The sequence below is a fragment of the Lissotriton vulgaris genome, chromosome 6, assembly GCF_964263255.1.
Source record: "Lissotriton vulgaris chromosome 6, aLisVul1.2, whole genome shotgun sequence".
In the NCBI taxonomy this organism is placed as follows: Eukaryota; Metazoa; Chordata; class Amphibia; order Caudata; family Salamandridae; genus Lissotriton; species Lissotriton vulgaris.
The window spans coordinates 1,077,038,529-1,077,065,081 of record NC_141694.1 but is presented as its reverse complement, the minus strand read 5'-3'; the positions used below and the strand labels follow the sequence as shown (position 1 = coordinate 1,077,065,081).

Below are 26,553 nucleotides of genomic sequence, written 5' to 3'. Positions count from 1 at the left end.
TGTCTAGAGATAAAAGGCATACATCTCTTCAAGCAAGACGTGGACCAAGCGTTAGCCATTTTAAAAAACAGGCCTACATTAGCTATGGTCAATCCAAATGTGAATAATACAATGTTAAATACATTTGAAGGTTTCGCAAGTTTACATGCTAATGCAAATAATTCAAAATGATTTATTATGAAAAAACCCTTTCAACAGTTTTAGTACAGGGACAGCTCAGGTTAGGTGTTTTCATAAATCCATGTATTAGAGATTCACAAAGCCCAACAAGAAAGCTCTTCCATTCCAATTTCGCAAAATTGGTGTCATTATGACACAAATGACTATCTCATTCCCAGACAGACCCTGAGATAGTGAGCAGTCATAACACAAATATCTACACTCTCCTCCAGTTTAACCACCCTTAACACTTTGCCAAAGCAATTCCTTTGTAATACCCAACACCACTTCAAACTACTGAAACATTTTGTTGGGCTTGACAGCCCCTGAAGTTCCCGAGGTTGTTGGAGTCCCTGAGGAGGAGGCCCCTGAGCAAAACTGTTGAGGTGGTCCTTCTCCCTAAGTGGAATGGACTTTAGAATGGAGTATCATCCGGGCTAATACCATGCCAATGGTGATGGTCTCTCCGGGTTCTTCCGCCTTAGTGAAGAGAACTCTAAAGGGGTAGGGTAACTCTCCCAACTTTCAGTGGTGAGGGACACATGTTAGACCTGACAGCCTTAGTGTGGTCTTCCCCAACTGTTTGCCTGCCTCCCTCTATTGTTCTGACCTTGTGTTTGCTGGTATTTAAATTCTGGGCACTTTACACTAGGATTTCCACTACTAAAGTAGTTGTGCAGTCTCCCCGAAACATGGTAATATTAGTTAATCCCCCAGTTGGTATATTGAATTTGCTTATAAGTCCCTAGTAAAATGTTACCCCCTGTACCCAGGGCCTGTACATTAAGTTCTACTAGTGGGCCTGCAGCACTGATTGTGAAGCCCTCTAACCATGTCTCAGCCCTGCCATTGCAGAGCCTGTGTGTGGATTTACACTGCTATGTCGACCTGGCAAAATAACCCTTCTACCAGCCCCAAATGTCCCTTTTTAAATATATAATCCATCTCTAAGGTAGCCCTAGACAACCAGAGGGCAGGGTGCAATGTATTTAAATAGCAGGACATTTAGTTTTAAGTTTTACATGTCGTGGTAGTGGAAAACTCTCAAAGTTATTTTTCACTCCTGCAAGGCCTATCTATAACATTGGGATTACCATATTACGTTTTATAAGTGTAATTTACAATTAGGAAGAGATAAAACCTCTAAGTCTGGTGTCCATGGAATCCTAATTAAAAATCATAACTTAAGGTGTAGTCAGATTATAAATGACAATTCTGGAAATACCACTTTTAGAAAGTTGTTATTCTCTTACTTTAGACATTTGGTGCCAGCTCCCTGTCTCTGATCACGTCTGCAGTGGGTGAAAGCTAGACTTTATATATTCCTTCTAGGTAGCCACACACAATGGGAGCTTAGTTGTGAGTTGTTGGGCCCTCCTGCCAGGATGGGAGGGAGGAGCTGGACCTAGACACATTTACACCTGAATAGGCTGTCCCCTGTCCCCACACAAAGGGCTGCATACCCTGTGTAGTGAGTCTGGAGCCACGGCAGGAAGGGCAGGACCTCTATGCACTTCAAAGGCCTGTCTTTGAAGTCTCCCCCACTTCAGTGGCCCAACTGGGTATAAGTACTGGACATCTGCAACCACCACTCCAGTACACTTCTGGACTCTGCTAGGAAGACTTTTGTTTTGCGAAACTCTTGCCTTGCTGTGATGACTTGCTGCCTGCTGCTCTCTTGCCTGCTTAGTGGACTGGACCTGCATCACTTCAAACCAGAGGGACTCCAAGGGTTAGTTAGCTGTCTTCCAGATCGAAGTCTCAGGGACACAAAAGATTTCCAACCAACCTGCTTCTGCACCTGGACTCACCAATCTGTGAGTCTGCCTGCCACGTGGTACCACCCCTGTCCTGACCGTTGGAAGTGGGCATAAGGTGTTTCTCCAGGGGTCCAACTGATTCTCTTCTCAGACGTCGCATTGCCGAGCAGACCTGGCGAATCTCCTCAGCTGAGTGGCACATCTTCGGGCAGAAATAATGCATCGCCACTGTTGCGTGGATGGGACTTGTTGCAAAAGCCTTGCACTGCTACTGCATCCTGCATCTGGGACCGACTCATTGCCTTCAGAACAGATTCTGCACAACGCTTTTCCCAGCAGAAGCTACTTGCAACCTTGATCAACGGCATCCTCAAGGATGAACCTCGGCATCGCAGCTTTACTGCTCATCAAACCAACACAGCGTCTTCACTGCACCTCACATCCTTGACACCGGCCTTTGCATTAAAAGCCCAGTTGCCAGGATTCTTGACGTCGAAGCATCAGGAACTTGCCCTGGGGCCTCGTCTCGTCTTGGAAGCAGCGCTTTATCTCTGCTGCGCAATGCATCTTAACGTGGATCCATGCATCACTCCTCAACCCGGATTCAAGGTAGTTTTTAAGCAGGATTAACTGTGACCTTGTTGTCGGCCTGCGCTCCATTGGTGTCAGCCTGAACATTTGACTTTGACCTGGTCCAGCGCAACCCGTTTTCCCTTAATAGCGCTTTGTGCGTTTTGGAGCTATTTTTCACTTTAAACTTAAAAATCCAATATCTCGAGTTCTACTGATTGGATTCTTGTAATTTTGGTCTTGTTTTATTTATTAAATCGAAGTATATTTCTATAACATGGTGTATAATCTTTTTGTGTGATGTTTTTGCTGTTTTACTGTTTAAAGTGTTGCACACATGCTTTACACATTGCCTCCAAGTTAAGCCTTACTTCTCTGTGCCAAGCTACCAGAGGGTGAGCACAGGTTAATTTAGAGAGTTTTTGTGCCTTACCCTTACTAGGATTGTGGTCACTGCTTGGCTAAGAGTAATACCCTAGTCAACCAGGATTCCAATTTCTAACACATTTACTGTATTAGCTCAGCACCCGTTCACCTTCCTGACAGGACAATATCCTTACAAATAACCCATCAACAGGTGGCAATTCATAAAATAACCAGTTTAAACTTCCTTTATTGTGTTCAGCCTCAGCAAACAAGCAAAAAACAGTTATTGCTGATGCTGAACAGCATCGGCACAAAAGAAAAAATATACTATAAAATATATGCATGGGTGCATTCATGTTTATACCACAGGAGTACTTTTGGGGCTGCCACATGACGTGTTGGCATGCATGTGTCATATGTGTTTCTTAACTTAACATTTCAAGAAAGCAGCTGGCAATCGTGCAGTGCTAAATAAAAAAAGATACTTGCTTAAAATGCTTTTTTTTTAATCCCTGTAGTACAAATTACAGTTGTTAGGCCCTACAAAAAGTTTTTTTATTTAATTTAAAGAATGTGAAAGGTAGCGGTGAGGAAGTAACGCAGAAGCAGCTGGGTAGTGATTGGTGGGGGGTAGGAAGAGGATTTCAATGCCACCAGGCAGCAGGAGCATCAGAGAAGATATGCAGGAGAGGAGAGATAGTTCTAAAAATGTAAGCAAAAGCAGACGAGTTTCTGGTATCTAGACAGCTGCAGGGAGAATCAGCACATGCGGGAGGGGGCATGAAAACACATGCACGCCTAAGGAGTGCAAAAAAGGCCCCTGAATGTAAGCAGTGCCAAGGCACACATCATGCAATCAGAACATAGTGAGGAAGAATTGCTCAAGAGGTGCAACAAATAAAGAATAGGGAGAAAAGCCATTAAATAAGAAGCAGGAAAATTAGATAGAAAAGATAGCCATCCAATCAAGAACATGAAACTGATCTGAAGCACACTATATGTATATTTTTTATGCATAATTATTATTATTATTATTATTATTAAGAGACATTTATAGAGTGCAGCGTTCACCTTGACGGTACCATGGTGCTATTATAAAGCCTGAACACAATAAAACCTCCTGTTCCGCAACAGTTAGCCTTAATATCAGGAACTTTAGGTCTCTCAGTTTTGGAAGAGCCAAGTTTTTAGATGCTTCCTAAAACTAAGCAAGATTTTTTTGGCTCTAAGGGGTGGGGGGGCTGATAATTTGTTCCAGTACTGCGTTACCTTGACCTGAAAGGATCTTCCGCCCGATCTTCCTTTCATAAACCTTGGCGCACATACCAAGTTGGCCAATGAGGACAATAGATACCTCTGAGGCTTGAAAGAACTGAAATATCATTGAATTAACAAAGATCCTGTTTCATTCACAGCTTTGTGTACTATACACAGGGCTTTCAAAACAGTTCTCTCCCTCACTGGTAGCCAGTGAAGCTCCCGCCAGGTGCTCATATCTTGAATTCTTCAAGGCATGTTTAGCAGCTAGACCACCCTCAGAGGCACCCTCATCTACAGACCCCCGGGACAACGCACACAATTCAGCGAAGACATCGCCGACTTCATCAGCCCGCACGCCCTCCTCTCCGCTGACTACATCCTCCTCGGGGACCTCAACTTCCACCTGGAGAACATCAACGACCGCAACACCACCACCCTGCTGGACAACCTCGCTAACCTCGGACTCAAGCAGCTGGTGACCACCCCCACCCACTACGCCGGACACACACTCGACCCCGTCTTCTCATCCAGCAAGGACATCGCCTTCAGCCACGCCACCGGACTCCACTGGACGGACCACAGCTGCGTCCACTTCAGCTTCAGAAGGACCACGATCCACCACCACCAACAACAGGTTGCACGCAGAAGCTGGAACAAGATCACAGCCAACCAGCTCGCGACTTCCCTGAGCAAGAACCCACCCACCAGCGCAACGAACCCCAGCCAAGCGGCCACCAACCTCACAAAGTGGATCAGCGACTGCGCTGACGACCTCGCCCCCCTGAGGACCCCGCCCAGCAGACCCGGCAACAAGAAAGCCCCATGGTTCACCGAAGAACTCAAGAGCTCCAAGAAGAACTGCCGAGCCCTCGAGAGAACCTGGCGCAGAGACCCAACACCGGACAACATGACTGCCCTCAAGCTTGCCACCCGAAAACACCACCAACTCATCCACGCAACCAAGAAAACTGCATTCAAGGAACGACTCGACAACAACGCACACAACAGCAAGGAACTCTTCAACATCGTTAAAGAGCTATCCAACCCCAACGCCGGAAACAACAACATCACCCCTTCGCAAGACCTCTGCAACTCCCTCGCCTCCTACTTCCACAACAAGATCGCGGACATACACAACAGCTTCAGCACTCAACCGACGCACGCCACGACCGAACCATCGCCCCCCACCGCCACCCTCCGCGCCTGGACCCAGATCAGCACCGAAGACACCGTCCGCACGATGAACTCCATCCACTCCGGATCTCCGACCGACCCCTGCCCTCACCACGTCTTCAACAAGGCCGATGCTGTCATCGCACCCCACCTGCGGGACATCATCAACACCTCCTTTGACACCGCTACCTTCCCGGAGAGCTGGAAGCACGCCAAACTCAGCGCTCTACTAAAGAAGCCATCAGCCGACCCCACCAACCCCAAGAACTACCGCCCCATCTCGCTGCTCCCGTTCCCTGCAAAAGTCATCGAGAAAACCGTCAACAAGCAGCTGGCCGCCTTCCTCGAGACGAACGGATCCCTCGACCTCTCGCAGTCTGGCTTCCGGGCCAACCACAGCACCGAGACCGCCCTGATCGCAGCCACCGATGACATCCGAGCCCTGCTCGACAACGGAGAAACAGCAGCCCTCATCCTCCTAGACCTCTCCGCGGCCTTCGACACTGTCTGCCACCGCACACTAGTGAAGCGACTCAGCAACGTCGGTATCCAGGAGAAGGCACTGGAGTGGATCATCTCCTTCCTCGCCGGAAGGACACAGAGAGTTTGCCTCCCCCCGTTCAGATCTGAAGCCACCGAAGTCATCTGCGGCGTTCCTCAAGGCTCCTCGCTCAGTCCAACCCTCTTCAACATCTACATGAGCCCCCTCGCAGACATCGCACGCCAGCACAACCTCAACATCATCTCCTACGCCGACGACACCCAGCTGATCCTCTCCCTCACCAACGACCCCGCCACGGCCAGAGCCAACCTCCACGAAGGGAAGAAAGAGGTAGCCGAATGGATGCAGAACAGTCGCCTGAAACTAAACTCGGACAAGACGGAAGTCCTCATCCTGGGATCCTCACCCTCCGCCTGGGACGACTCCTGGTGGCCCCCCGCCCTAGGCAGCGCACCCAAACCAACAGACCACGCACGCAACCTAGGCTTCATCTTGGACTCCTCCCTCTCCATGACCAGACAAGTCAACGCCGTCTCCTCGTCGTGTTTCAACATCCTGCGCATGCTACGTAAGATCTTCCGGTGGATCCCCACCGAGACCAGGAAGACGGTCACCCAGGCCCTCGTCACCAGCCGTCTGGACTACGGCAACTCCCTCTACGCAGGAACCACCGCCAAACTCCAGAAGAGACTTCAGCGGATCCAGAACGCCTCTGCACGACTCATCCTGGACATCCCCCGTCGCAGCCACATCTCCGAACACCTGAGAGACCTGCACTGGCTCCCGGTCAACAAGAGAATCACCTTCCGTCTCCTCACTCACGCTCACAAAGCCCTACACAACCAAGGACCAGGATACCTCAACAGCCGCCTCAACTTCTACGCTCCCAAACACCAGCTTCGATCGACCGGCCACGCCCTCGCCGCCGTCCCCCGAATCCGAAGAACCACCACAGGGGGACGGTCCTTCTCCTACCTCGCCGCCAAGACATGGAACTCCCTCCCGACCCACCTCCGCCTGACCCAGGACCACCTCGCCTTCAGGAAGCAGCTCAAGACCTGGCTGTTCGAGCAGTAGCGGATCCCCCTCCCCTAGCGCCTTGAGACCCTCCGGGTGAGTAGTGCGCTATATAAATGCTTTGATTGATTGATTGATTGAATCCGGCACAGTATCTTCATTAGGTAGTCTGGTGCACCTAGTAGTAGGGCATTCTAGTAATCAATTCTGCTTAATACAGTGCATTGTACCACCAGTTTCCTAGCTTGCTGGGAAAGCAGTGTAACCATTTTCTTAAAATTCTTCAACAGTCTAAAACAAGTGGCAGCCGTTTTAATAATATGATTCTCCGTAGATAGTTTTTCATCCACCACAACTCCCAGATTTCATATTGTCTGAACTGTCTTAAGATTCTCAGAACAGGTCCAGAGCCAGAAATTGCTCGGGAGTCAGTATGGCACTTTAGAGAGTACGCAACACAAGAATTCAGTTTTATTTTCATTAACCTTCAATTTATTCCTCCTAAGCCAACTTGCAATCTCTTTTAGGCAGGCATTCAGTCCTCCTATCTGTCTCTGGCTGTTATTGTCTAAGGATAGGATTAGCTGGGTATCATCCGCATAGTTAACAAACAAAATCTCATGAGATCTAGTCAAAGTCAATAGTGGGTGTAAATATGCATTGAAGCTAATGGCGCTTAGAGCTGATCCCTGGAGTATTCCGTGTTTAGTTTCCTTGAACTCTGAGCGAAAAGGAGGGCGTGAGATTGCTTGACATCTGCCTGAGAAGTAATATTTAATCCACTCCAAAAGCGTGCCCTCCACTCCCATCTCTTGCAGTCTAAGGATTCCTATTTGATAGTTGACAGTATCAACTGCCGCTGCCAGGCCAAGGAGTACCAGAACTGCCTCCCGGTCACTGTCAACCATCATCCTTAGTTTATCCATAGTCACAATTAGTGCTGTTTCTGTACCACGTGCTGGTCTAAAGCCCATTTGCTCATTCTTTAAAATATGATGGTTTACAAATAACCAGATAACTTTTTACTGACATGCTTCTCTACAAATTTTAACTAGGTAGGGAAGCTGAGAAATTGGGCAGTAGTTGCAGGGGTCATTTATATCTGCCCGTGGTTTATTCAGTAGAGGGGTACTAATGTTTTCTTCCAGGCAGATGGTACTTTATCAGTAGACAATGATCGATTGCATACTTTTAATAAATCTGGATGCAATTCCTCGACTCTTTCTTTCCATAGACTGGGTGGAATTGGATCTAATATGGAGCCTAAGGACATTGTGAAGGCCTGTGTTCTAAACTCCTCTTCTGCGGTACAAAAGGGGGTGGTGATGGACGGAGTATCTGAATCAATCAAACACTCACACCCAGTCAAAAGATCTGGGTTTAATCCATCACCGTTCTTTAGCCCACTCTGCCACCCCAGTTCAGACATGGCTATATGCAAATCAGTCTGACCCTGTGCCTCATGGGAACAGTCCAGCCCGAACTGCCAAGCCATGTCTTCCCTGGACCGGAAACAAGCTGCTGAGGACCGGTTTCTGGCATTCCAGCCGTCTTCAGCCCAGCTTGCTTGAATCCAGTGGCAAAGTGAGCAAGGGACTCATGTCTGAGCATACCCTGCCACACTTATGGCGGCCAAAAGAGGTACAAAAGGGGGTGGTGATGGACGGAGTATCTGAATCAATCAAACACTCACACCCAGTCAAAAGATCTGGGTTTAATCCATCCCCGTTCTTTAGCCCACTCTGCCAGCCCAGTTCAGACATGGCTATATGCAAATCAGTCTGACCCTGTGCCTCATGGGAACAGTTCAGCCCGAACTGCCAAGCCATGTGTTCCCTGGACTGGAAACAAGCTTCCGAGGACCGGTTTCTGGCATTCCAGCCGTCTTCAGCCCGGCTTACTTGAATCCAGTGGCAAAGTGAGCAAGGGACTCACGTCTGAGCATACCCTGCCACACTTATGGCGGCCAAAAGAGGTACAAAAGGGGGTGGTGATGGAAACTCCTCTTCTTTCATAATTTCTATACTTTCCAATTTAGTACCAATTGCGTCTACTTTTGGAATTTCACTGGCACCCCGCTTATCAAACTGAGGATCACCAGCCAGGGAATCAGTCTTGTTAGAACTGGGGGTCTCTAGTTGGCAGAGGTAGGTACCACTTTCCAATTAGGGACCCTTGCTTCTAGTCAGGGTAAGGAGGAAACACTCTTTAGAAAACCTCTGCTCACCCCCTTGGTAGGTTGGCACAAGCAGTCAGGCTTATCCAAAAGCAATGTGTAAAGTATTTGTACCAACACTCACAGTAACACAGTAACACAGTGAAAACACCACAAACGGGCTCCACAACAGTTTAGAAAAATAAAGGTATTTATGCTAAACTACACAAGACCAAAACGACAAAAATCCAACATACACAGTTCAAGAATATGGTTGCGAAAGAGTTCTTAAAGTTGCGATAAAATAATCCACAGTTGCGTGAAAAGTTCACAGTTGCGTCACGTTTTAGCCAACAGTACCTTTAAATGCGACAAAGTTCCAAAGCAGAAGCTGGTGCGGTGGAAAACAACCGATGCGTTGCTCCTGAGACCATGGGGAGGCGTTGGCGACAGCCCCGCTGCAGCAGCAGGCGTGTTGCTACGAATCCGGTCTGTATGGGGAGGAAGGTGATGACTTGTATGGATTCCGGTACGTAGGTTCCGTAGGAAGTTTGTTCTCGCAAAGGCACGATGCGAAGATCCGTAGGGGTTGCGACGATCACCGGGGCGACGATGTGTGATCCAGCTGCGATCTTCCTCTCGCAGCTCCTTGATGCGATGGCTCTGCGACGATGCTCACAGCGACGTGATGCGGTACGCAAGCAAGCTGTGCGGCGATATCACCCAGTGATGAAAGGCTCTGCGACGATGCTTGTAGCGATGGTGATCTTCCCGCAAACGAAGGATGCGACGTCTCCGGCAGCGCCAACAGGTGCTGCATCGATCTCGACCTTCCTTCAAGTAAGGGGGCAAAGCACCAACAAAGTCTTTCCCCTCTCCTAGGCAGCAAAGCAACTGCAGGTCAATCCAGCATCACACAGCAGGGCCGTCCTTCTTCTTCAGTCTTCCAGCTTTCTCCTTGGCAGAGGTTCCTTCTTGTTTCCAGGATGATCTAATTATCTGTAGTCAGGGGTACTGTATTTTTTTCCCCATAAAAGTCTTTGATCCCTTTGTGCAGGAGGGCTCTGAGTCCGGTCTGAATCAGTTCTGGGTGCTCCTTGAGCACTTTGTTTTTCTGGCCTCTTCTTTCCTTTCAGAGAGAGGGGCAGGGTCGTCAGCCGCCCAGCAGGAGGTGGAGCCAGCATTGTGGAAGGCAGGCACAGCCCTATTCAGGCCCAGGTGCTATCCCCTCCCACCACTCTAGATGCAGATGGAGCTATTCTGCACAGGGATGGCCCACTCAGACTCTGGGAGCCACCCATCACCTGTCACTCACAAACCAGACAGTCAATTCACAAACAGGCCAAGGCACACAGAAAGGTCAGACAAGAGAACAGCAACTTTCTAAAAGTGATGTTCTCAAACACAGGATTTAAAAACAACCTTTCCTAAAAGATGTGTTATTAAATTCTGAGTTCAGGGATACCAGACTTTTATGTCCTATCTTGCTCCTATGGGAAGATATGCTGGTAGCCACTGTGGCCCGCATCCCCCATGATAGCCTATGGGGCAAGATAGCCTTACAATAGTGAAAAACGAAAATGGCTGTAATTCACTACCAGAGCATGTCACCTGCACAAGTACATGCTCTGCCTTTTACATACACTGCACCCTGCCCAAGGGGGTACCTTGGGCCTTCCATAGGGGTGACCAATGTGTACAGAAAGGGGAGGGTTAGGCCTGGCCAGTGGGGACACTGACCAAGAGGACATGGCAGTTCACAGACTGCACACAGGCACTGCGGTGGCAGGCCTGAGACACCATTTTAGGGCTACTCAGGTGGGTGGCACAATCAGTGCTGCAGGCCCACTAGTAGCATTTGTCATCACCAGCCCTGGCACACTTACTGCACTTTACTAGGAACTTCTTGGTGACACAAATATGTCAATCATGGATAATCAATCATAATAACAATTTATACAGGGAGCACTTGCACTTTGACACTGAACAGCAGTGGCAAAGTGCCCAAAGTATCTAACCCAGCAAAAACGAAATCCAGCACAGCATCAAAAATACAGGAGGTAGAGGCAAGGCAAAAAGATAGGGGGAAAGCACGCCAAAGATGCCAGGTCGAACACGTCTTTAGAGACAAAAGGTCTTCAACACCAGACAACAGTCTGTAGGTAAGTCTTAAAAATCTAAAAATCACATTTGTGGCCCATTCTTACATTTCCAAACATCATGAATAATTAGCTCTTCACGCATACTTTTTCTACTCCCTGCTTTTCAACAGAACTTTAACTTTGGGAATGGAAATCTCATTTACAAACAGTAGTAATTGGTAAATTTGAAAACTTTGTACCCCACTGGTCTGGTCAGTTCCATCAACCTTGAATTTACGCAGCAAGAAGGCAACCTGCTTCGAGTTGACTTGAACCCCCTCCCCCCTCCCCCCCATCCCCACCCCAACAATATGCTTGACTGTAGAGAAGGTGAGCCCTAACTTCTTTTTTCTTGTTATCTTTCCAGAGGTATTTATGACACTGGATAAGAGCAAATCTGACTCCATCGGTCTCAATCAAATAGAGGTAATGACTACATTGTACTGTTCATGTTGACAAATGATTCAATGATAATCGCAATGTTCATTCGATGTGCAAAGCAAACCCACTAAGGGAAACCCACTACGCAAAGAAAAATCACCTCATTGTTATATCTCAATAGTTAAAAAGTTGCTTCTATATCACTTGTTCATTTGTTATGTGGTTTCTATATATGGATCATCATCCACTGGGATCAACAATCCCATGGCTGTTCTTGGAATTCAGACGCCTCGTGACGCCAGTACCACTAGTTTTACTGTGCTGTCTTGTCCTGAGATTTTAGCTCTCAATTTTTTTCAAGTCTATTAAGCTATGAACTTCTTGTCTTATGTTATCACTGTATGTGTCTCCATGACGCTTTAACTTTGCTTCAACCAATGCTGATATCCAGAGACAAAGAATGTGTGTTGTTCCATGGGCTTAGCAATTGTAATCTAGTGTGTCCTTTAGTATCTTTTGAGTTCCTTATAGTATTTACTCATGATGTGTGCTGTTGATCTTGGTGTGCGTCTGTTTTTCCCAGTATTCTTGCAGATGTATCACTTGTGCTGCAGTATATGCTATGTAAGCTTCTTACAATTCTATCCAAGTTTAGACATCAGTCCCCACTCACTGAAGATGGTGGGGAGGTACAACGATTATTAGAGAGTGGAAGATTTTGCTAGTATGTGTTAGCGAAAAAGAAGGAGGCAGGAAAGGTATTAGGAAGGGAGATGTGTGGTGGAAAGGCAGTAAACACTAGTCTGGGGTATATTGGAGTGATAGGGGTATCAGATGCTGTGCGAGTGGAGAGGGTATAGAAAGCACAAAAATTGTAACAGGGAGAGTGAAATGGAGGCTAGTAAGATAATGCTAGTGGAAAAATTATGGTTTGTGGATAGCGAAGAGAGGCTGATTGCAAGCGCAGAAGGGAATGGTAGTAGGGAGAAAGGGATGAGGAGCAAGAAGGAAGGTAATTAAAACAGGTGTTTTATTGGGGGAGAGAGTAAGGAGAAAGGACTGACGGGATGTAGGAAGAAAAAGAGAGGGAAAGAAGAGAGCCCCGGCACATAAATTAATTGATGTTAAAAGCGAGCAAGAGAGGTGGTTTGGTGAAGTGAGGTTAGCATTTAAGTGACATCTGTGAGGGAAGGAAGAAAAGGTATGTGGGGAAGGGTAAGGAGGTAGTTTGTGAAGGTGAGAAAGGATGGTGCTAGGAGGAATGGGTAGCTGGTCAGAGATAGTAAGCTGAGAGTAGAGCATGGTATGGTGAGGAAATAATTGGGAAAATGGTAGGGAAAGAAGGGAGAGTAGGCAGGGATATGTGAGAGTGCCTGTAGGGTGGGTGGTAGGTACAGTAGAAAGGAGGTGGTAGTGGTGGGCAGGTAGTAGAATGAGAGGGTGGTACGTATTATACTTGTTAAGACGGCTGTGGATATATTAGGTTAGAGAGCATTGAGAAAGCAGAGGTAGGAGGGGATTAAACACTCATCCTCTTTTTAAATACATTTCACTTATTCCCTTCCCTCTGTCAACAGATGTTGAAATTCCAAATTTGGTAATACAAATTAATGCAAACAATAATCTTGATTTAAATACCAAATATATCAAAGGGGGACATAACAATAATTTATATTACATTTACTTTGGAAGAGAATACCTTCATTGCCTCATAAAGATATATATGAAACCCATATGGAAACTCAGGGTTGTCTTACACAATGTCTGGGGCACCTGTGCAGTTATTCCTCTTAATGTCAACATGACTCACTTGATAATGGTACATATTCATCAATTATTGTCATTTGATCAGGATATTCAATCAATCAGTGGTTTATAAAGTGCACTACTCACCCGTGAGGGTCTCAAGGCATGGGGGGTGCAGCTCCGGATTAGTCAAAGAGCCAGGTCTTGAGGCTTTTCCTGAAGGTGTGCAGAGTTGGGGAGCGTCTGATGGTGACTGGGAACTCATGTGACAGCAGTCCTTGGTGGACCCATCCTTGAAGCAAAACATAGTATTCTTTTGATAATCATTGCTAGGGTTATTTCTTAATTCTTAATAGTGTTCTTTGACCTTCAGTTGTCTTCTCATTTCCTTAGTATATTGGTTGGTGCTTAAAATAACAACATTGCCTCCCTTATCAGAGGGCCTAAAAATTATGGATTTGTTTAATTTCCTCAATAAATGACAAGAGGTACAGAAAAGAGAAGCACCTCCCAGTTTTGCAGGCTGTGTTATACCCCCTAATAAGCCCATCTGCAACCCTAGGCAGGCAATCCATGAGGAGGTCTCCTGGCTACAGCACCATAAAATAGACAGTTTGAAGGGATACCAGCACCAGATAATATTAAAGAGGAGGAATAATCAGAGGAAAGAACTGGTGAAAGCGACACAACTAGGGGTGGGCGTAACTCACAGGGTTTCACTCCATGAAATTCTACGGGGTTACATAAAAACTCAGTGAGATTCTGCTGTGTTCCACAAACGGGCGGAAATCAGCACATTGCACTGCTCACACTGATTTTTCAGTGCTCGGAGCTTGTTCCACACTGCGAAATCAGTGCAAAGGGTACCACGCGGCGCACCAGATGTTGCTGTTTCTTTACTGCCACTTGAGAAGATTTTCAACTCGAGCCACAGCTTTCCCACACCAAACAGTTGCAACAGTCCGCATTGACAAAATCTTGCCGGGTGCCAACCTAGCACCCGAAATAGCGCTAGGGGGCGCCAATTCTCGCTTGTGCTTGCCAGCTTGCCTTTGGTGAGCCACGCTCAAGAAAAACCACTGCCACACAGTAGTTGACGTTGTTTTACAGGAACTCCACATCAAAAGCATAATGGCGAGCGTGCAGAACTCCTCGAACTCTGCCAGAGGAGTGGTATTCATCGCCCACCCATAGATACAACATCTGAAGTCAGATAGGTTAGGGTAGAAGAGAAGACTATTAAGAATTATTGAAACATCTGTTTATAGGTGCACACATGATGGTAGTTGTATGTATATTTAGTGTAGGTACACAGGTGAATGGAACCATCTGGTTAGCTTTGCACCCATTTCTGAGACAGAAAACATGTTAAGTATGTTAGAAATTCAATTATACGGCAGCTGCCCCTTCTTGTTGGATTTCCGGGAGGGGGTGCTGGGGACTCTGGGGATGGTGTTGGGCTGGAGGGTTCCCAGGGAGCCGAGACTGGTCCTACTGCATGTCGCAGAGGGTCAGGAGGGAAACAGATATCTGAGGACGTTGCTCTGGCTGGGACTGCTTGTTGCCAAGCAAGACATTGTGAGGGCTTGCAAGAGTGCAGAGGACCCGTCCCAGGAGGGGTGGTCAGAGGGCATACATTCCTGCATGGGTCTGGAACATCCGGCATATCAAGCTAGAGGGAGTCCCTGCAAATATGTCAAGGTTTGGAAAGACTGGGCGGAATACAGCGGGATCTACATAGAATCTGGCCCATCCAGGCCCTGGCTCATTGGCAATAGGTACGCTCCCTCGCACCCACATCAAGTTGGGGTTTACGTTGCCCCACTGTTGCTTTTACACCTGTTATGTTCAACGAAGATGCAGCTATTGGGCTTGGGGCTGTGGGCATGATGCTCCACATGGTTTGTGGAATGATACTACTGAATTGACACCACAATTTGTATGTTTTACGCCCGGCTTGGCTCTCGTTCTGTTTTGTAAGAAACAAAAACTAATAAAAAGCTATTCAGAAAAAGAAATTCAATGATACTTTAGTATTCTATATGTAATTTCTTTAGCACGTCAGATAGCACTGTTGTAGTATGTAAATGTATAGAAAAATAATATGATAGAAATCAATTTCTGAGAAACAAAATAACTGAAAACCCACTTAGTGAAAAAACAAATGAATAAGAATGTAGTTTGATTGAAAATAAGAACACACCCTCCCCCCTCCAAAAAATTAACATTCATTTGTTTGAAAAAAAAAACTGTTTTGAAAAGAAAGACATTGTGGACTTCATAGAAACGTCAATTAGGGAACATACTTGTAATAGTAAGTTCCAAAAACAAAGGCAAGAAGACAAAGGTAGAAGATGGCAGGTTAGGGAAAGGGTTAAGAGGATGAATGGTGTTATGGAAGGGGGTCCTCACAAGAAGAAATTAAATGCAAGAAAGAGGACTTTAAGGGATAGGGAAAATAAAACAATTTTAAGACTGTATGAAAGCAGGCCTCGGGGTACCCCCAACACAAGAAGGCAACAGAAGTGGGATGAGGAAGAATTAGCGAGAAGGAACAAGAAGGAACACTGGTGGAGAAAAAAACTGTGAAAAGAGGAAAGGGTGAATACAGGATTTACAGAGTGATGTTTTAAAAATTGCGAAAGGTGAAAGTGGTTGTGAGGCTGTAGGTTATGTAGTGTTGCACGACCATTCCAAGGAGAATAGGGACAGAGCGTTGTAGAAGGCAATGAGCATTGATATGCTACAACATTTTAATTTAGTGATTGAATTGACTAACATAGGAAATGATGCAAAACATTATTCTGATTGTAGTGGGAGAATAAAGATGGAAGAGAATGAAGCATTTGCCTGCATGTTTACAAGTATTCATCAAATTAAGGATCAAGTTTATCTAATTTTGTTTAGTTTTGCAATAAAGGAGCTATGATGATTTGTGGCTTGCAATCCCAGTCCTCTTTCTAAGTGTCCCAGTGCATGGGTTGGAAATGCTGCATTTAGTAAATTCCAATGTTGCGTTATACAATGGATATCGAGTGTGGTATTTGCCACCCATTCAGAACTTTGTCGTTTGGATGAGGTAGATCATGCAGTAATGGAACAATATCAGAATGTGGTCAGAAAAATACCAGACATTTTGCCAAGACACTGAGAAAATGTCCTAGAAACATTGCAGTTGTGGGTAATTACCTCGGACTCACAATTCAGATCCAAAATATAGTTTGGGACTGAATCAGGGTTGGTGGACACTTAAGAATGTACAGACAACGTTGCGTTCCCAATTGAGGGATACTTGGTCAGGACCAGCCGTCTTCTGCTACTGGTCATTGTTGATGCTTCTGGTGTTTGTGTGTTAATAAAGAAAACTCTACTCGGTGCGTTACCATTGAATGCTCTGTTAAAACGCACATGTGCCGGGTCTTTTCCTGGACTTTCTCATCCACGATCAAGTATTACAACAATGTTAGCAAGCTGTCTGGAATAAGGCCAGATGCTTGCCTGAGTGACCCCTAACTGTTACACACATAGTAATTAGCACTGGCAGAAGTTAATTGTGTGGCAAAGTGGATCTTCTCCTTGTCACAGTGCAAATGTGGACCATTCTGACTTTATACTAGTACCTTTACGTGCAGTAACCAAGCATCCCACCCCTCAGGCAAGAAGTGCTGGGGAAGTGGCCAGAAGTGAAGCTGGGGAAATCAGGCCGTGAGAAGGTCTTGTTGGAATAATAAAACCACTGAGCATTGTTGCAGGAATGAGGCCATATTCTGTTACTGCAAGCACATCTGACAAAGGGATTGCAAATGTGTTCTCTGATATTTATTAATTAGTAAACATGTTTTCAATGGGTGACTGCCATTCCCATTATCAGTACAGTGATATGAACTACTGTGTTATTTCTCTTTTCTTTTAGTTTATCAGCCTGGCATTGAACATTTAATGGCAAGGAATCTGGATACACTCCGGTTGCGAAATAGTTGGGGTTAGTTTCAACGTACCTGAAAAACCAGTGGAAGGCGAATTCATCTAATATTCTTAAACATGGTTGTTTGATTGTTTTTGTGGGTCTTTGTGGTGAAACATTTCACCCTGGAAGGAGCAGCAATGGATTACCCTGAAAGCATGAGAAAAGTGTCTGCAACATGATGACTGCTCATATGCAAAACACTAAAAGGTTCATGGTTCATGGTCTTTGCTTGACCAATCATGACATGATCACTTCATGTTTCACAGTGTTTACCCTTTATTATTATGGCTGCATGTGATAATATGTCTGTATCAATAATCAATGAATGTTACTATTTCACAAAAGTAGAAACTGGTGTGCAAGTAACAGTGTAGTGGGCGGTGCTGTTGGGTGTTCAGCAACACTAGCAAAATTATTTCTATGAACGTTTGTGTATGACTATGTGAATAGCGTGATCAGTATCGGCACTGATGTCGAGGATGTATGTCTGCACTTCAATAATTAAGGGCCTGATGTCAATCTTGGCGGATGGAATACTGCGTCACAAACATGATAGATATTCCGTTGGCCGTATTGCAAGTGCCATAGGATATAATGGAATTGTAATTTGGCAGATGGGATATCCGTCATAAGTAACCCTGGCCGCCAAGATCATAATCAGTTGTTTTTGGATTATCAACGTATCTATGAAAAAAGGTACTTTATGAGTTAAAAAGGTAGTGATTAGACAGCCACCTGTCTGAGTTATTAATAATTTGAAGCGGTAATACTGCATGATTTAAGCTTGGATGAAATAGAATAAAAACAAAAGAGCTAGCAGATCCTTCTAGCGGTGAAAGTTAAATTACAATATGGTCTTAATTTAATCAATATCCAAAACCTCGACACAACATGTATACAATCACTGTTATCTTGTATAGTCTTCTTAATATTATATTTAAGCAGCACTCAATATCACCCTCATCCTTTACAAGGGAGTGAGCAACAAAATGATGTAACCCATTACGGACATAACATAACCCCTCACAGGTCAGAAGGGGCAGGTAGCAAAAGAAAATGCTGGATGTGCCCTGTAGCTTTTTTAACTATTTTCTACAAAATAACCTTTCAATGAGCTGATTAATGTGTATTATGATTATGGGGTTCACGTCAAGGAATGCTTTTATGTCTTTTATTGCAATAATAATGTGCTGTATCTGGGTTAATTTCCTGGTTTATGCACTGAAACCTGCAGAATGGGCAGTTTGTCATTTCCTCCTGTAGAAGGGCCATCAAGGTGGATTACGAAATGAATATTTTTTTTTAAGTTGCTTCTTTTGTTAAGGATGTAACATGGAAGATGTTATCAGAAGAAACAATAAACTCATTACTAAAAACATTACTTTCTAAATTTTCTCTTAATGGATTTTCAGACTTAAACTGAATTAAAACAAAGATGCACTACTGAAAGCAAGCTCACCCTTTATGCGCCTTGATTCTGATACACAACAGCGTTTGTACACCTAAATTGAACCTTTGTTGTGAAAATAGCACTTTCTGAACTCAAATTCGTTATCCGCATTTACAGAGTTAGGACTGAATGAATGTTTAGATTCAGAAACTTCTGACAGTTGGAGCAGCTCTGCCTCCGATGAGCCTAAATATGTGTTATGAAGATAGTAGAGGAGAGGTAATGTATCCATATATAATGGGCATGTGGGAAGGGGTATCTCCAGGGAGTCAAATATTTCCTCAGTGGAGAAGAACGTCATGTGCCAAAGTACATGTGCATCACATTAACAAATGCATCATTTTACAGATGGTGCAAAATTCGCATTTGTAAATTTAGTCATAGAGTACTCGAAATTTGACAATGGTAGCTTTCCAAGGTTACTCATGGGATTTTAGGTGAATCCCCAAAAAGTCTAGCCTTCGCTCAAATGTCAGACCACAGACTTGAGAATAGATTTTAAACTTTTCAACTTTACCCTTTGTGAATGCGCCATTTTGGTGCAACTAAGGAAATAGTAAATTTCCGAAAAACTGAATAATGAAATATGAAAATGACACATGGAGAATTATGCATGATGTCCTCGGACTAGTGCAGATACTATTAGGAACAAGCATTGGTAAAGCCAACAAGTCTCGCCTATGAAGGATCTATTGACTTTGTCAACGTGTTTTTTTAGCCTTGTTGCACAACAGTGGGCATGGCATAGAGCAGGGCTTACAGTATAAAAAAAGGGGACTGACGCAGTCAAGGAGGTATGGTATGGCTTGTCATTGTTTTGTATGGTATAGTCTGTTGTGTTGTATATTATAGTATGGTCAGGCCACTTTAATTATGCGGCAGAGGGGGACTAAATTCTGTGGCAGGGTTGACTAAATTATGCATCAATAAAAGGCAATTATATAACGTAATTACACACATTTTGCAATAGTATTACTTCCTTATTTTGTCATTTTTTGAAAGGTAATAGGCAAAGATTTTACCTTATTACTACAAGCTTAACACCCAAATACATGAGGAAGCAATTGAAATATGACCATTCAAACATTGCAAAGGGATTTCCCCAGTACATGGGCAAGTGTTGCCACATTTTTAGTAACTCTTGATCCGAAGAAACATTTTTTTATAGAATCAGCAAATTATGCAACAGATGATCAATTATGTGGCAAACGTGGAAAAACCATAATTATGAGGAAAATGTCTCAACATCAGAATTGCATGATTCCAGTGGCCCTGGGTACTGGGTATGGGATGGACTGCCATTATATAGTATGGTATGGTATGGCATGTCATGGTATTGTACGGTATGACCTGTCAATCGATCATATTGTATGGGATAGCATCGCTTGTCATTGTATATTATGCTATGTATGGCCTGTCATGTTATGGTATGGTATGGCCTGTCATGGTATTCTCATGCTATGATCTGTCATATAGTATGGTATGGTATGGTATTCTGTGGTATGGTCTGTCATTGTATAGTATGGTATGATATGGCCTGTCATTGCATAGTATAATATGGTATGTCATTATATAGTGTGGGATGGTATGGACTGTCATGGTATGGTATGGAATGGGCTTTCATTGAAAAGTATGGTATGGGCTATCATTGCATGGTATGATAGGATATGTTATGGTCTGTCTTGTATGGTATGGTATGGTATGGTATGGTACTATATGGTATGGTACGGTACGGTATGGTCTGCCATCATGTAGCATAGTATGGTATGGTCTGGTCTGCCATTCTATGGTATGGCCTGTCATTGTATAGTATGGTATGAAATGGCCTGTTATTGTATTTTATGGTATGGCCTGCCATTGTATAGTACAGGATGATAGCCTGTCATGGGATGTAATGGTATGGTATAAAGTGGTATTTCATTGGCTTGTATAGAATGGTATAGGGTGTCATTGTATAGTATGGTCTGGTACAGTACAGTATGGTATGGTATGCTCTGTCTTGTATAGTATGGTATGTCAGACTTAAAACATACCCTGTTTTTTGGATAACACATTTTAAACCATGCCCAAGACACCCTGAACACAAAAAGCACTTTGTTACAAACTAAACAAGTAATTACTCAAGAGAGATAGCCCAAAGCCATTAATGTATTTTTAAATCATTGCTACAAGCAACGCTAACAGTCTTTGGGCAGCTGATGGAGCAAACACCAACATGGGAAATGAGCAGGTGAAAGCAACAGTGCAGAGCAAAACCAGGAGGAAGACTATTTAAAAACACATTTAGAAAATCTTGGTATTATGCTTCTCTACTTATCCAGCCCATAGAAAAGCGACCTGCTGTTAAAATGTACGCATTTTTTTAGAATTATGGAAACGCAACAGAGCTTCAAATCTTTGTTACAATACGCACATTAACCGACAGGAGGAAGTCCAATCGGACCGACCAAACACGCAAAAAAACACTTACAATATAATTGTAATGTTTATTTCAAACTAGACTCTTCTATCCAACCAATCATTGTGCAAAGATAAACTAATTTAAAACATGCCATGTTTTTTGCATAAAATATTTTAATAATGCCCACGATATCCTAGAAATCGTGAAACACATATCAAAAGGACCCTTACAATTTAAATGAGTGACTATCAATCACATTTGTGCAAAGCCATTAGTACATTTTGAGAAGATTGTTATAAATGACACTAACAACATGTGGCCTCCTGGTGTTATGCTGCACCAAAGAGAAGTCGTGGAGAGGATGTGAAGTAATAGAGAAGAAATGCAAACATGTGAAATGAGTGGGCAAAAGCAACAGCAGCAAAGCACAATCAGAGGCAAAAAAACATAAAAACACATACACTCTCTGCGCAAGTAGAAGAAAAAAATAGGCCAAGACATATAACAGAAGTAGCGGTAGGGCACTCCCAAAAAAAGAAACAATACTTCGGCCATGCTCCATGCATGGTGGAAACAAACAAACATAAAGTGCAGCCAAAAAGCGCTCAGTAATGACAATGAAGCCAACAACTGTTAAGTGTAAGACATTGGGTTATTGGGTGAAGGAAGGCAGAAGCATCACTCAGGCAAGCACCACAATCCTTTTTGCAGAGTAAACCACAAGAAGTCCCTAAGTGAACCTGTGCTTAACCCTATGGTAGCTAGGCAAAAAAGCCGCCTAACTTATGGGCAATGTGTAAAGTATTTTTGAAGCACACAAACATTCATTGAGTGATAATACAACAAAAATAAAATCCCAAACCAATTTAGAAAAAAATTGTACTTTTCAATTAATAAAATGATACTAGAATGAGCATAATCCAATCAGTAAACTGGAGACGTTCAATTATCAAGTTTTTAAGTGGAAATAGCATCTAAGAACTCAAACAGCCAATCATGGTCCTCTGGTTGCAACAGACTGGGGCAAAATCAGAAGCTCAGGCCGACTGCAATTAAAGCGTCGGTTGGATACAGGAACCAGTTTAGTCCAGCTGAAAGGTTACCATCTCAAGACAGGCATGAAGGGTTCCTTTTGCTTTGCAGGAGACTCAGCGGAGAAGGGTTTCAGCAAAAAGGGCAGGCCATGCATCGTGAATGTGTAGCACGAAAATCCATTGTCGTGGACTGACGATGTCAGTGAGAACAGCCGGTCTCCCTGGAGCTTGCATTGTTGGCCGTTGGGGGAAACAGAGTTTTGGCACACACTGGCCCATTCATGGTCGGCAGGAGCCCATACTTCAGGATTTTTATCTTTTCTGCTTGGTGGAGCTTTTACTGATGCCAACCAAGGGTCCAGGGCCTGGGGCACCTTTTTTTTGGGATCAGGACTCAGCCCAGCAGAGGCCAGCCGTAGGACTCAGGCAGGTTCAGTTGCAGCTGGGCAGTTGAAGGAAGGCCTGTGAAGCTTGTTGTGTTCCTGTAGCTCACACAGGAGGCTAGCCCACTAGCCCTTGGAGTCACTCTGCTGGTCCTGGGTTCAAAGGACCAGTTCTCCTTCCTCAGACAGCAGGGCAGCAAGCCAGTCCTTACAGCAGTATATCTGCAGGGAGTCCTTTTAGCAGCAGTGCAGTACAGGAGTGTACTGCTGAGTGGGCCTGGAGGTACAATACTTATACCTGGTGCCAGCCCTTGTGCGTGGGGACCCCCTGCCCTATCGCCTCAACGGATTCTGAAATGTTCTTCCCCTTCCCCTAGTCAAGGCTCCAAACTGTCTAGGGTGACAAAAGGCAGGGCAGATTAGGTTCCTTAGTGTGTGCTGTGGGCAAGGCCCATTGAAGTGCAAGTATGGCTGGGTACAGCTCCTTCCCAGTCTTCCTGCCAGGATGACATTTCCCAGCCCCCCTTTGTGTCATTGTCCGGAAGTAATACACACACCCCAACAGCAGAGCCATTCACAGTCATGTTACTCAGAGCCCAGGCTGAAGGCATAATGGGTTGGGACAAGAAAATGCCAACTTTCTAAAAAGTGTTATTTCCAAAATTGTAACTTAAAATATGTCTTCCCCATTAAAGAGGATTTACAATTACAACTCATTTGAGTGTAAACAGAATATTTCCATCCTCGCCCTTTGCTTTTTTCCTGTATATCTCAGATCTGCCCAATTCCCTTGTGCAGGGCCCGGGTTTTCCACCTAACATTGGGGCTGGTCAATATGTCTTCCGTACACAGATGACATAATAATTTTGGCTCTTAAGGGTCTTAATAGTTGTTTAGTGGCATTGCTGTAGTACGCTGACGCACATTTTTTGAAAATGAATTCCTCCAAAGTAAACTCCTTTACTTCCATGCGAGGAAAAAATGAACCTTTGCCTACAATCCATGGTATCTAGGCTCCCAAAAATCTACATTTTTGGGGGGGAAATTATGCACAGCAATTTGAATGATACTGACCATATCTCGAATAATGTATGTAATGCACAGTTCCAGGCCAAGGGAGTGGGAGCATTTTATAATGTGGTGGGCAGAAGACACTTTTCTCATCTTCTATCAGTCTATCAGGTCAAAATCCCGGCCCCCTTACTGGTGCAGTAGAGCTTATTGAGAAGATTAATATCCTGTAACACCTCAGCATCAGTAGTAGCCCTAAGACTCGAACTTGGGATTAAAAGCTCCTATGTACATGGTTTGGAGGGAATATTTCGATAAACCACCCTCCTTGTGAAAAGCGAAGAGGATGTCTCAAGATATTATATGAGGAAGAAAAGTTTTCTGGAGAAAAAAGAAAAATCCTTATTCTTTAGCGATTTTAAATTCACCTAAGACCAACTTGGGCTGGAACAAAGTCTAGTCATTTCACTTCCTGCAACTCAATTAAAGGCCTTTGTATACCAAGCATCGTTGGCTCTAAGTTTCGCTTGGACAGGGAAGCTTGTAGCATGAAAAGGGGCTACCAAATGATAAAGGTTACCATTGTAATTAAAAAAGTCTAACCGTATATGAATTGGAATATGCCTCATGGGGTTAGACATTTCTGGACACTCCTACGATTAAATATTCTTCCCCTAAATTTGTTAACCTCTAAATGGTAAGGATCTTCCGAAATTTATAACTTTTGATTATATGTGTCCAAGATCTTATGCACCGTCTCTTTGTGTGTTCTGTTCTGCTATTACACTGCTGTAAAATGTTAAGACCTTTGTATCTGAATTGGTCAGTGCAATCTTCCTCTGAGGCCTTGCAATTCATGCTTAATCCATCCAATGAAATGTTCTGTGGTGAAATTTTTACTTTTTTAAAAATGTTTCTTAAATGAATACTGATTTCTTAGCACAAATGTTTTTAGCTGTTAATGTCTCTTATGACGGTCTATGCCCTAATGAATTTATGGCTCTCTCGAAGATACTCGAAGATACTGAGATTTGATATTTTATGTCTTTTATGGTTTCTAAAACTTTTCTGTCTACTTGTGTGGAACTCATCGAAGTTCCAAATTAGGAAAATGATGAACTTGAACTTGAGTGAGTAGGGTAGATAGGGGTATAGTGGAACGCAATAGATTGGGGTAGAGTTGAGTGGTGCAGAGTGGGGTAGAATGGAGTGGGGTGCATTGGGGTAGATTGTAGTGGAACGCAATAGATTGGGGTAGAGTTGAGTGGTGCAGAGTGGGGTAGAATGGAGTGGGGTGCATTGGGGTAGATTGTAATGTGGTGGAGTGGGGGTAGATTGGAGTGGGAGAGTTGAGTAGATTAGTGCAGTAGATTTGAGTGGGCTAGATCGAATTGGGGTAGAATGGGATGGAGTGGGTAGATAAGTGTGGGGTAGATTAGAGTGGGGTGATAGGAGAAGAGTAGATTGGGAAAACGTGGAGTGGAACATGTTGGGGTAGAGTGAAGTGGAGTGGGGTAGATTGAGGAATGGTGGAGTGGGGTGGATTGGGGTACATTAAAGTGGGGTGGCGTAGATTGGAGTGTGGTAGATTGGGTAGGTGGGATTAGGGTAGAAAAGAAAGGAGTGTAGTAGATTGGGGTAGGTGGGATTAGGGTAGAAAAGAAAGGAGTGGGGTAGATTGGGGTAGTTAGCAGTGGGAAAAATTGGAGTAGAGTGAAGCGGGTAGATTGGGAAAGGGGAAGATTGGGGTGGAGTAACATAGATTGCCTGGATGCTGGAAGGGTGGGGGCTGGTTTAATAGCAGTGGGGGCCATTTTGTTACTGGGAGCTGGTTTTGCAGTGGTGCTGCAATATCGTCCCCAGTAACAAAAGCAGCACACTTGGACCCCCCTGCTCCCCCTGCTCTGTGGGGGGGAGCTGGTTCCCAAATATTGCCAGGGCTGCTTTGGGTTCTCCGTCTGGCCCTGGATTGGAGTGGAGATGAGATTGGAGTTGGAGTGCAATAGATCGTGGAAGAGTAGAGAGGGCTAGATTGGAGTGGAGTGGGGTAGACTGGAGTGAGGTGGGTTTGAGTGGGGTAGAGTGTGGTGTGGTACAGTGGGGTGGGCTACATTGCCCTGGATTATGGTGGAGTGAGGTAGACTGGAGTGGAGGGGAGTAGATTGAAGTAGAGTAGCTGGGGTAGATTGGAGTTTGGTAGATTGGGTGGGGTATATTGGAGTAGGATAGATAGGGGTAGGGTGGGATATATTGGAGTGGGGTGGGGTGGAGTGGGGTGGATTGGGGTGGAGTGTGGTAGAGGGGAGTAGATTAGAGTGAAGTGGAGTGGGGTGTGATGGGTGGGGTGGGGTGGAGTGGGGTGGAGTGGGGTGGGGTGGATTGGAGTGAGGCAGATTGGGGAGGAGTGGGGTAGATTGTGCTAGATTTAAGGTGAGTAAATTTGAGTGGAGTAGTGGAGATTGGAGTGGAGTGGGGTAGATTACAGTGGAGATAAGTTGGATAGGTTGCAGTGGAGTTTGAAGTGGAGTAGGGTAAATTGGAATGGAGCTGAGTAAATTGGACTGGAGTAGAATGGAGTGGAGTAGAGCCGTGTGGGGGTAGATTGGAGTGAAGTCAGGTAGAGTGGAGTGGGTTCAATTGGAGTACATTGTATTGGGGTGGATTGAGGTAGATTGAAGTGGATTGGAGTGGAGTGGGTAGGGTGAGGTAGTTTGGAGCAGAGTTGGGCATATATGAGTGGACTGTGGTATATTGGGGTGGAGTGGGGTGGGGTTAATTGAGAACATTGAGTAGGGTGGCATAGAGGGAAGTGGAGTACATTGGAGTGGAGTGGGGTAGAATGGAATAGAGTGGGGTAGATTGGGTTTAGAGTAGAGTGGGTTGGTATATTGGGGTGGTGTGGGTAAGTTGGAGTGGGGCAGATTGGAGTGGAGTAGAGCAGGGTAGAGTGTAGTGAAGTGTGGTGGGGTAGATTGGGTGGAGTGGAGTAGATTGGGGTAAATTGTAGCGAAGTGGAGTGGAGTTGGGTAGATTGGATGGAGTAGAATGGTGTAGATTGGAGTGGAGTAGATTGGGGT

At 44.7% G+C, this 26,553-nt stretch overlaps 1 protein-coding gene across 1 annotated transcript in view; it reads left to right on the top strand.

Moving 5' to 3' along the window:
* Positions 1-18,575, top strand: part of CAPN9 (calpain 9) — a 301,607-nt gene extending 283,032 nt beyond the window's left edge. The window contains exons 19-20 of the mRNA XM_086927144.1: positions 11,471-11,529; positions 17,144-18,575. Of these exons, the coding sequence (XP_086783270.1) occupies positions 11,471-11,529; positions 17,144-17,170 (86 nt within the window). The 3' untranslated portion in view covers positions 17,171-18,575. The remainder of the gene's footprint in view (positions 1-11,470; positions 11,530-17,143) is intronic.
* Positions 18,576-26,553: the final 7,978 nt, after the last annotated feature.